General features: G+C 42.7%; 2 protein-coding genes across 4 annotated transcripts in view; one reads left to right on the forward strand and one right to left on the reverse strand.

The window, feature by feature from the left end:
• Slc16a1 (solute carrier family 16 member 1) overlaps positions 1 to 8408 on the reverse strand; it is a 32655-nt gene extending 24247 nt beyond the window's left edge. The window contains exon 1 of one of the 3 annotated variants that reach the window (XM_078027038.1): positions 8130 to 8408. The gene's annotated coding sequence lies outside the window, so the exon portion shown is untranslated. Of the gene's footprint in view, positions 1 to 7440; positions 7589 to 8129 lie in introns of those variants that run through there. The other 2 variants (XM_078027037.1, XM_078027039.1) reach the window with 2 other exon arrangements.
• Positions 7700 to 12297, forward strand: part of Lrig2 (leucine rich repeats and immunoglobulin like domains 2) — a 165100-nt gene continuing 160502 nt past the window's right edge. The window contains exon 1 of the mRNA XM_040287360.2: positions 7700 to 7989. Coding sequence (XP_040143294.2) covers positions 7877 to 7989 — 113 coding nt within the window. The 5' untranslated portion in view covers positions 7700 to 7876. The remainder of the gene's footprint in view (positions 7990 to 12297) is intronic.

Raw genomic sequence — 12297 nt, forward strand, 5'->3', positions numbered from 1 at the left:
GAAAACACAAACTTCCTGAATTCAAAGCAAAATTATTCTGCCTGAATTTGTGAAGGAAAATTATTTTAGTCGAGTCCAGCACAGTGGTGCATGTCTGTTAATCTCACTGACTGGGGAGGCTGAGGATTGACAAATTCAAAGCCAGTCTCAGCAATTTAGTGAGACACTGACTCAAAATAAAAATAAAAAGGGGCTGGGGATGTGGCTCAAGCGGTAGCGCGCTCGCCTGGCATGCGTGCGGCCCGGGTTCGATCCTCAGCACCACATACCAACAAAGATGTTGTGTCCGCCGAGAACTAAAAAATAAATATAAAAAAATAAATAAATAAAAAGGCTGGGGATGTGGCTCAGTACTCCCCCCACCTCCCCCCAAAAAACACATCATTTTGCTCTACCTTAGCATATACATAAGCATTTTGTTTCCTAATTTGTGAAGCCAGTATTTATAATAAAGGAGAGTAAGTCAATGGCCCAAGAATTTACCTAACCTATAACATCATCATTCTACAACCCTGCAACATTATGATCTATAGCCTATGCTGTATTTGGTTAATTTCACTCTCACGTGGGAAAAAAAAGTAAAGGAGTTAGGAGCAGAGGTCCTTAGCATCTTTAGTGCCAGATTCCTTTGGTGGTTTTCAAAAGCCCATGGAATTCTTGTCAGAATAATGTTCTAAATGCATAAAATAAAATGTAAGGTAGAACTGTAAAAATATTTAATTGGATGTAATAAGGCGTTTGTAAACAAATAATAAGTAAGCTGGGCACGGTGGTGCACGCCTGTAATCCCAGTGGCTCAGGAGGCGAAGGCAGGAGGATTGAGTACAAAGCCAGACTCAGCAATTTAGCAAGGCACTAAGCAACTCAGTGAGATCCTGTTTCTAAATAAAATGCAAAACAGGGCTGGGGAACCTATCTCAGTGGTCAAGTATCCCTGAGTTCAATCCTCAGTACCAAAAATAATATAAAATAACAACTAAGACCTAGCAGTAATGGTTATAACCAGTGTTTAGTTGATGGTTGGTTTGTTGTTGTTGTTTCTTCAGCACTAGGATTGAATCCAATACACTCCAGTGACTCTCCACCACTGAGCCACGCTCTCAAGCCCTTATTATTTTTATTTATTTTATATTTATTTATATTTTATTTATACTGTGCCCAGCTCCACAGTATTTCTGAAGTAGGGAGAAGCTTAAACAATTTCAAGACAGCTATAATTGTATGAACTTGCCTCAGCCTCCTGAGCTGCTAGGATTACAGGTGTGCACCAGTGTCCAGCTCATTAGGCTTTTATTCATTCAATAATCTTCAGAAGATGTGGGCTACACAAGGCCCTCGGTTCAATCCCCAAAAACAAGATGAGGGCGAGGGGCAGGGAATGGAGGGAAGAAACTAAACAGAAAAGTACTCTGAGCCACATGTGGTAGGAGGCTGAAATAGGAGGATCGCAAATTTGAGGCTAGCTTCAGGGACTTAGCAGAACCCTATCTCAAAATAAAAAGGACTGAGGGTGCTGGGGATATAGCTCAGTTGGTAGAGTGCTTGCTTTGCATGCACAAGCCCCTGGGTTCAATCCCCATGCACCACAAAAAAATAAAATAAATTTAAAAAGTACTTGAGGATTTACACAGGAAGAGCAAAATCACAGGGAACATATTTTCAACCCATGATCAAATAAGCAATTTATAATACCAGTACATTTTGAGAAATTTCTTCTTTACACAAAAGCTAAATCACTATAACAAAATCAAATTCAACAGTATTATGAGTTGTGATTAGCAACAGGGTAGTGTGGACAAACAAAAGAGCTGAATCCTGTTACAGCATAAATGGTCAATGGCTCAGGCCTTGCCACCATTTTCACTGATGTGGTACACGTGAATTTATCCCATCATTGCATGTACTCTAAACACCATTTCCATAAGATGACTGCTGTGGCTGGCACTAGAGCTCAAACATGTTACCCATACTCAATTTTTCTATCATATGGATCCACTGTAAAATTTCCCACGACCCTCCAAACAAAGAAAAAAAAAATCACAGGGAAGAAAGTACAAAGGAATATACCAGAGTGTCTGGGCAAATTAAAGAAAGAATACTGGGTGTGTTGACCATGCCTGTAATCTCAACTAAGGAGACAGAGGCAGCAGTAACGTAGGTTCAAAGCCAGCCTCAACAACTTAGCAATGCTGGAAGCGACCTAGCGAGACCCTGTCTCAGCATAAAATATTAAAAAAGGGTTGGGAATGTGGCTAAGTAGTTAAGGGCCCTTGGGTTCAATCTCTAGTATCAGAAATAAATAGTAATATGTGTTCTGTAGAACACAAATGAAGACTATCCAAGCAAATACTACTTGGGTAGGCACTGAAAGCCATGAGAAATTAGAGAAATGGCATGAACAAGAACTGGCAGCAAGTAAGACATAGTAGAGAAGGAGGATGACAATGATAGACGCTAAAAGGTCATAGCAATAGCCCAAACTATGTAGTGGTGATATGAATAAAGGGGAGAGGGATGGAAGCAAGAGCTAAGCTAGAGAGGAAATGACTGGCACCTACCTGCATACAATAGTGCAGAGGGCCCACTGGGGGAAATAATAATAAGATTCAAAGGTTTTAATTCTGGTTACCAGAAAACTAGCTTTGGGGAATAAAGGGAAATTGAAAACAAAGATAATGGGCTTTTAAGTGACACACTGAGTTTGAAATGCCCAGGTTAACTTAAAAAGAAGATCAAAAGAGTCGCTAATCCCTGTTCTCAGGGAACTTAAAATCTGGAATCTGGTTAAAGCCTATAACTTAGATTTGGTAATACTTCTACCAGGTATTTCCCAACAAAAGCCCTAAAGCTTGGGAAACAGATAAACTCCAAGAAAGGGCAGAGATGAACAACAGAAACACTATCAATTTACGAGCTGATTTTCTTTTCTTTTTGTTCCTGGGGATTGAACCCAGGGCCCTTTACCACTGAGCTACATCCTCAGTCCTTTTATTTTTTTTATTTTGAGACAAGGTCTCACTAAACTGCTCAGAGCCTCACTAAACTGCTGAAGCTGGCCTCAAACATGCAATCCTCCTGACTCAGCCTCCAGATTGCTGGGATTACAGGCATGTACCACCAGACCTAGCAAGAGCATAATTTTAAAACATTCCAGTTGGATGCAGTGGCACATGCCTGTAATCCCAGCAGCTCAGGAGGCTGAGACAGGAGGATGGCAAGTTCAAAGACAGTCTCAGCAACAGTGAGGCGCTAAGCAACTTAGTAAGACCCTGTCTCTAAATAAAATACAAAATAGGGCTGGGGATGTGGCTCAGTGGTCCAGTACCCCTGAGTTAAATTCCTGGTACCTCCCCCAAAAAATTCCAAAGAAGGTCATTTGAAACTCTAAGTTTCAAATGCACTAAAAACATTTTACCAACTTAAAGCAGTGGCTTTTTAAAGATGTACCTTATTACCTTTAAATACATTGTCCAGGGGGCTGGGCTGTAGCTTAGTTGCAGAGCGCTTGCCTAGCATGTGTGAGGTACTGGGTTTGAACTTCAGCACCACATAAAAATAAATAAATAAAAGTATACTGTCTATCTACAAAAAGAAAAATTAAATACCTTGTCCCCAAAGATAGTGTTTCAATCATATACCATATAGTATTTTTTTTAACCACATAGTATTAAAACACAAAACTTGCCCTTCCTATTTTAATTGTAGTTTCTCTTTTATGTGAGTATTCTGGTTAATAAATTAAGAAATGTAGGCTAGGGTTGTGGCTCAGTGGTAGAGTGCTTGCCTAGCATGTGCAAGGCCCTGGGTTTGATCCTCAGCACCACATAAAGATAAATAAATAAAGATATTGTGTCTAGCTACAACTAAAAAATAAACATTAAAAAATGGTCAAATTACTTACATTTGCAAACCACTAGCAAAATTATGAAATAGGTTTAATAAAGCAGAAAGAGGAACAATCAAATATCCTATGCCTCCCTGAAGTATACACCACTACCTATGAATTGTATTTACCCTCTCTTCCCAGACCCTCAACCAGAAATAAAACCTGAATCAATCTAAATTTGCTCCAAGTTTTCAATCTCGCTACCAATTTGTAGAAAATACAAGGGATAAAGGGACATGCTAAACTAGGACAGGTTAAAACTATACCAGAGGGACATGATCATCAAAATCCAGAACGAGGGAAACTAGAGGAAAAATGACCTATTTCCTTCAACAAATAAATTATAAGATAAATGAGGAAGAATCTACAGGTTAAGACTTAAAGAGACATGCCAAACCAGTGTAATGTGAGACCTTGTTTGGATCCCAAATTAAGCCAGAAAATTATCTGAAAATAACTTAAACAACTTAAGAATAGGGAGGGGGGAAAAAACAGCCAGGCACACTGACACATGTCTGAAACCTCAGTGACTCAGGAGGCTGAGGCAGAAGGATCACAAGTTTTAGGTCTGCTTCAACAATTTAGTAAGACACTATCTCAGAATTAAAAAAGGGATGGGGAGCCAGGCACGGTGGTTTACACCTGTAATTCCAGGTACTCAAGAGGCTGAGGCAGAAAGATCACAAATCTGAGGCCAGCCTCAGTAATTTAGTGAAGCCCTAAGCAACTTTGCAAGACCCTGTCTCAAAACACAAAAGAAAAAAGGCGAAGGATGTAGCTCAGTAGTAAAGCACCCTGGGTTCAATTCCCAGAACCAAAACAAAACAAAAACCAAAAAACAAGACTCATCTTTTGATGGGAGCAGTGGTACACACCTTTAATCATAGCAACTTGGGAGGCTGAGGCAGGAAGACAGTTTAAGACTTGCCTGAGCAATGTAATGAGATCCTTTCTCAAAATAAAGAACAAAAAAGGCTAAGGATGTAGCTCAATGGTAAAGCACCCCAGTTCAATGCCCAGTTCTACCAAAAAATAAATCCTCTTTCAGAGAGATACTCTGAAACATTTAGATGAAATACTTACATAGATTTGCTTCACAATATGAAGGGGATGAGGAAAGTAGATGCGGTGGAGATGAAACATTAATGGCTCAATTATTTGTGTTTTGAAGATACCAAAGAAAAACTCCACTCTCAGTGTCATCAACAAATGCAGAGGATAGGAATGGCTTTATATTTTGTCCCCAAGTTTTATAAAACTGAGCAGCCTTTGGGGTCACACAACCACTTAGCGCCCCAAAGGTTAGACGAAGACAATGAACTCATTTATTTGCTCAAGTTAGAAACCTGGGTGACTTAACTCCTTTGGTTTTCTCCATCCTCCCACTACTGTCCATCTACTTCATCATCGTGGTCTCCCACCATTCCAAGGGCCTCCTTTAACCTGCTTTCCACATGGATCCAGAAAAATGCCCCTATAATGCAAAATATGATCAGGCTATCCCCACATCCCCTAAAATCCTTCGCACAGAGTGCTCTTTCAAACTCTTTTTTTTTTTTTTTTTTTTTTAGGTGTAGATGGACACAACACAATGCCTTTTATTTTTATGTGGTGTTGAGGATCGAAGCGGGGTCCCGCCCGTGCTAGGCGAGCACTCCACTGCTAAGCCACAATCCCAGCCCCTCAAACTTTTTTGTTAATAATTTAAAATTCCTTTAAATGATTCCTTTAAATGATTTAAGGCTCTCCATTATCTTCTCATGTTCTCTGACCCCTCTTTATGCTTCAGCTTTGGTGAGCTCTTGCACTACACTTGTATTCTATAGCTGCACCACTCATATCTGAAATGCTCTTTTTGCTTATCCTCAACTCCCTTTCCTGCCTTGCTCCTATTCATATTTCAAGTTTCAGATTGCTTCTCTACTAAGCTGGATACTCTCACAGCTACACAACACAGTACTAGCTCCCATAGAAACCTGTACATCCCCTATCATAACAATATGTGTTCAGAATACTTGCTGTGGTAATTTATATATTTATCTGTTTTCCCAGCTAGATTATAAACTCCAGGAGGGCAAGTGCTGAGATTTATAAGTCTCTCCTTATGCCTGAGAGCCAATAACAAATTGCTGAATTATGAAATTCACAAGTTTCTAGACTATTTTCCAAGTTCCATCTTCCTGATCCTCATCTGCAACAAAAACAGTCATCCATTTAGGCATTTACACAGGGATCTGAATCTGCACAGGAACCTGTATTATGAAGAAAACTGGAAACAGAATGGGTATGCAGAACCTAAAAAGGAGATAAATTATGGAGCTGGGGGGTTGTGGCTCAGTGATTAGAGCGCTTGCCTAGGACTAGGTGAAGCACTAGGTTCAGTCCTCAGCACTGCATTAAAACAAAGGTATTGTGTCCGTCTACAACTTGAAACTTTTTCAAAAAAGAAGTAGATAAGTTATTACTCTAAAAATATAGTTTCAGCTTAAGATAGTAAGTATCCATATTTACAGTTTTAGAGAAAATTCAGGAGTGCTAAACTGACAAAACAGGAGTCAAAGACAGTTTTCTCCCATCCATTAACAAGTTTTCAGACACAAAATGTTACGTCTCTTAACCTCTCCAGCTTTAGTTTCTGTATGTATAAAATAAAGGAAATCGGACCCTTTATGGAGCTAATATTATATGCTCTAATATTTAAAAGGTGAAAAGACAGGTAAACTATCAAACACTGATCAGCTGGTTTCATGCTAAGGTGGTGTGATCTTTTTTTACCTTAATAATAACTGTTTAGGGATGTTACAGCCTATTATGTTAAGCTTACAGCCAAGTCTTTAGTCATAAAATGCTCCTCAGATTATTAATGGACAGATTTAGTAAGGGTTACAGCAATCTGATGCAACAGCCTCTATTTAAACAGAGAATGAATTACTATTCAATTTTTGGCTTAAATAAAAAAAAAAATCTTTCATTACCTGTTAGATGCCTTGAATTCTTCATCATTTTCTATGGTATCCTGAAGGTAAAGCTGTACCCCAGAATATAAGATTTGGATTTATGGGTTTATTTAACTAAAACTGAAGACACAGTCTGTTTCAACCTCGTGGGGCTGGGAACTGAGATAGAAATTACGAATGGCTTAATTCCTATTTACATTCACACAATTCAGAGTTCATGCTATCACGAAATGCCAGTAGTTACCAGTCCCACGCTCTTATCAGGGAGCTTAACTGTACACGTTTTATTTCGAAAGTAGAATTTAAAAAAAAAAAAGATTTCGAAACTAGCTATGGCAAATAAAGTAGCTTGTAAAGGTTTTACTATTAAGCGACAACCAGTTTGCAATGGGCCACTGGAAACCCAGGGGGGAAAAAAACTGGAGTTAATAACACGTGTTTCCTGCTTTACAGTGATTACAAAGTAGTTTTTGCAACTGCTTCTTGTTCCACCAAATATGTCACGACAAAGAAATGCAATGTTAAAATGAATGCGGAAAAAAAAAGGATGTAGTTGAAGAAACAAAAAGTGTGCATCCGTCCAAAGATAACGCTAACCTTGAGAGTCATCTCCACTGGGCCGCCTAAAGTCCCCAGGGCGGAGGGCGCTATAGAGGGCGCCTCTCGGAAGCCACAGGTTGAACGACAAAGAGCCCCCGCCAGCAGCAGTCCCGAAGGTGGCGGGCTGGCCAGCCCTGTGCGCTCCATTCGAACCCTGCAGTCCAGCCTTGGTTGTGGGCAATGCAGCTCCTCACACCAGTCTCAAGTCATCAGGTGGGACAAGGGCTGGCAGGCTGAGAAGATTGGGGCGGGCATGCCACGAGTCCAAAATAACTCCCGCCCCGAGTCCCTTCCCGGGGACCAGAAGGCGGCGGGAGAGTCCGGAGGGACCACGTGAACCGGCCCCAGGTCGCCCCTTTTCTAAATCAAAGCATCTCTCCGGGAGCCTACAGAGGGCCAGAGGGGAAGCGACTCCCCAAGGTCACCGGGCACCATGACTCGACTCTTCGGTCAGGTCAGTGGCCGACACCTGACCACGGGGCCCGTGGATCGGTTGGAAGACGCAGTCCCCGGCACCTCCAGGTCCCCTTCAGCAAGACCACGCAGGTACGATGCCCTCAGTCACGCCACCTTCCTCCCCCCGCCCCGAGGAAGGTTCCCGACGCCGGAGGGCACCCCGACCCCAACCCCACAGCCAGGGCACCGCGGGGGACGCGCCGAGCGCCGCTCGCCGTGACCTAACTAACCGTTATGTGCCGGGCTCGCGGCGCCGAGCTGTGCGTGACGCGGCGGCTCGAGCTGGAGTTCCTCCGGGCCCCAGGTCCGGCTCGCGTCGCTCTCCCGCCGCCCGGTTCTCTCGCCCTAGCACCCACGCGGCAGGGCAGTCACGTCGCAGCTCGCCACTTTGTCTGGCCGGGTTGGCGCTGCTGCCTTATAACCCGCGGGGGCCGGAGCATGCGCACAGGGGGCGGAGTCGGCCTGCGCGGCCGCCGCCCCCTCCCCGCCATACATACTCCGAACTGTAACTCGCGCCTCCAACGCTCACGGCCGCGCGTGCCCGCTCGCCCGCCCGCGCGCTGGCGCCCCCTCCCCGCCACGTGACTCGCGGCCCGGCCAGACCCGCGCGCTGCGCCCCCGGCTCTGAGGCGCGGCGCCGGCTGCCGCGCTCCTTCCGCGACTTGAGGGGCCGGCGCGCACCTCCGCAGGTCCGGGATCCCAGCCCGGCCTCTCTGTGTCGATTTCTGCCTGAGAAGAGGGAGACAGCCTCCTGGGGGCCCGACCCTGAGCGTGAGGGGCGGTGGGCGCGCGATGGGGACGGGAAGAGGAGGACTGGGCAGCGTTTGAATGGACGCGCTGCAGCTCGGACCCGGGAAGACGCCCGGGCTGTGGACCGCGTGCGCCTGGCTCCCCTGCGGGCCTGGCACTTGAGCGCGGTGACCTCGGGGAAGTCAGCCTCCCGGGGCCTGTTTCCTCTCTCGAATGGCAACAGAGAACCGACTTCCTAGGCTCGTAGGAAGTTTGGGTGAGAGAATTTAGGAATCTCCCTGACCACGTTGCCCGGGCTGTGGCATTTGATGAACGGTGGGTGTCACCAGTCGGTTAAGAGAGCGGTCAGAGGGTGGGGAGACTGGCCAGTGGGATAGGGCGTGTCCCTCGGATGCGGAGAGGAGCATGTTTTTATGAACATGATGTTTGGGACTGGATAGAATTACAGCTCAAACCGTACTGAGGGGCAGATTATCTGTTCAGCAATTCACCTGAATTATTTGAGGAATCCTCACAACCCTATGGGGTAGGTGCAGCTACGAACATTTTATAAATAAGGGACCTGAAACTCAGAGAGGTTAAGTAACTTTCCGGAAGCCACAGAGGTAGGAAGTATCCAGAACTTGGAGTCAGACGACAGACCTTAGTTTTGTTATAAGTGCCATTTTAGATTCTTGACCAAGTCCAGACACCAAAGTGTGTCCATTGAAGTGATCAAGTAAAGTAACAAGTGCCTAGATTTCTAGGACCCTTGGAAAACACCAAAAAAAAAAAAGTAAGAGAAGAGGCCTCCGCCTGGAGAGAGTTTTCAAGTTTTGGGACACGAATCAACCAACTTTTGTTTAGCACTTGCTTCATAGCAGAACCCTGCCCAACCTCTCTTGTTTTCCTCCCTCTTCTCCCAACCCACACTCAATTTTCAAGACCCTTTGAGGTAAGTATTACAGTTTTTGTTTTGCAAACGAAGAACCTGAGACAGAAGAGAAGTAGAGATTGGTTGATGAGGTCCCCTTTGCTTTTTTTCACCCACTCTTGCCTCTTCCTAAGGCAGAAAGTTTTCACTAAGACTTCAACATGTTACTAGAAGACCGAATGGAATCCATGCCAAGTACTGATTGTGAGCTATTTTGCTTTTACATTTGATAAATGCAGAGAAGATAAGGCACTTCAGGTCATTGGGAAACCTGGCTAGAACAGCAGTGTTCTAAGATTGTTAGGGTGGCAGCTAGCATTCAGATGGTTAGGTAGACACAACAGGAGGTTGATTCAACTGTGAATTTATTCCCACTATGGAATATAATGAGAAGTGATAAAATTATTCCCAGGAAATGTAAAAGGTTTACAGAGCAGCGTAGTGTGGTAGATGCACAGCAAGGACCTGAGAGCCCGATCTCCTTTTGAGTTCCAGCTTTGATACTTGCTGGTTCCCAGCTCTGTATCCTTAGGCAAGTCATTTTATCTTTCTTCCACTCATTTTCCACTCCATACAACAAGAATAATTCCTACCTCAAAAGGTTTTATGACAATAAAATTAATATTTATTTCAACCTTTTTATTTATTTTCAGTGGTGCTGGGAATCAAATGAGAGCATGCTAGACAAGTACCCTACCACTCAGCTACATCTCCAGCCCTCCTTTTTTCTTTTCATCTTGAAAATCTGGTGAGATGCTTGCCTAGCAAGTGAGGCCCTGGGTTCCCATCTCCTGCATTGCAAAAAAAAAAAAAAAGCAGATTTCCATTTAACTTAATCCTAGAGATTAACCCTAAAGGCCCTCACTTGAATAAACTCTTTCCAAAGCTCTGAGAAGGGCCCTAACAATGTGCTCACAGAATCATACTGTTTTATACTATAAATTTATATTCCTGCTTTTGAAATAACCACAAAAATTGTTGACACCTCACACCCTACAAAACCTGGATCTTCAGGACTTGGTGTTCTGAAAAGACTGTAGACTTTGGAACCCGAAGACCTGATTCCATAACTACTATCTATACAATTAATTCACTGGGCTCCTCTACGCTTCATTCCCCAAAGTAAACTGAAGAGGTAATACCTATGAGCCTGAACTGTTATGATAATGAGATAGTATTTGCAAAAGTGATTGGTAATCCTTGGAAAGTGTTCTACAAGTATTTATGAATTAACATTATTATAGTTTATGAATTAATATTGTTTATGTGTTAATATTATAAAGTGCATAAAAGGGAACTGAAAAGTAGTGAATGGGTGGCACAAGTTAGCAAAAATGATAAAATAATGTAGGTAAAATCCTTGCTCTTCAGGAAGATTTTCTTCCTGAGTTAAGCCATGAGACATTGAAGAAATAAACTAGGAAGTATAGGATCAGAAATTTAAGTCTGTGAAGAGGATAAAGATTATCTCCCAGGCTGAGGTTGTGGCTCAGCGGTAGAGCGCTCTGCTAGCATGCGCGAGGCCCTGGGTTTGATCCTCAGCACCACATAAAATTAAAAAAACAAAATAAAGGTATCGTGTCTAACCAAAAAATAAATATTTTTTTTAAAAAAAGATCATCTCCCACCCCTACTGCCATTTTATAGAAGTGGAAATTAACGTCTAATAAAGGTCTAAAAGACCTTTCTAAAGCTTGCCATCTAATGAATAGCATGATCAGAAGAACCAAATAGATTTCGAAGCTCCAGGTTTTTCTTAGTATACCAAGTACAGTATTTAAGATAAAAGCATTACATGAGCAGGGCCTAGTGTTGCACACCTGTAATCCCAGCAGTTTGGGAGGTTGAGACAGGAGGATCGCAAATTCAAGGCCAACCCTGAGCAACTTAGACTCTGTCTCAAAAATACAAAGAACCTGGTATGTAGCTCAGTAGTGGCCCCTGGGTTAAACTCTCAATTTTAAAACCACCCAAAAAACCAACACATTACACCATGGAAATCATTGCATCAAATCCAGAGAAGATGTTAAAGTAAACAATTGAAGAAAAATGCCCATAAAAAACAGAAGGCATGGTGCTTTCTAGTGACTTCTAGGTTTATAGCAAAATTCCCAGGACAGGTCTGTCTTAAGGTTGATAGACTGGGTGAGTTTGTAAATTTATTAAATGAGCAAAATGAAAAGATTTCAAAATAGGAGTTATATAACTTAAAAAATTATTGCCTGTGTGAGAAATGCAAATGGCAAGATGTGAAAACTATCAATATAGGTGTTCTTCAAGCTAAGTAAGTTGCTTAGTTGCTTCATCTGGAAAGGAAAAATAAAACTACATTGTGTTTTCTCTTGAAATCTGGAACTACTTAATTTGCATACCCTCGATTCTATCCCTTGTGATATATGAAGGAGAAGATTGCTAGTCCCATTTCACTAATAAAAAAATAATACAGGAGCCAGGCCCACGTTGTGACGCATGCCTATAGTCCCAGAGGCTTAGGAGGTTGAGGCAGGAGGATATTGAGTGCAAAGCCAGCCTCAGCAGTTTAGCAAGGCCCTAAGTAACTCAGCAAATAAAATATATTGTTATATTTTACATTTTTATAAATATTTTTATATTTTATATTTGTCTCAAAATAAAAAATACAGAGACGACTGGGGTTGTAGTTCAATGGTAGAGCGGTTGCCTAACGTGTGAGCCACTGGTTTTGATCCTCAGCACCAAATGAATAAAGAAAATGA

This window comes from Ictidomys tridecemlineatus, chromosome 11, assembly GCF_052094955.1.
Source record: "Ictidomys tridecemlineatus isolate mIctTri1 chromosome 11, mIctTri1.hap1, whole genome shotgun sequence".
In the NCBI taxonomy this organism is placed as follows: Eukaryota; Metazoa; Chordata; class Mammalia; order Rodentia; family Sciuridae; genus Ictidomys; species Ictidomys tridecemlineatus.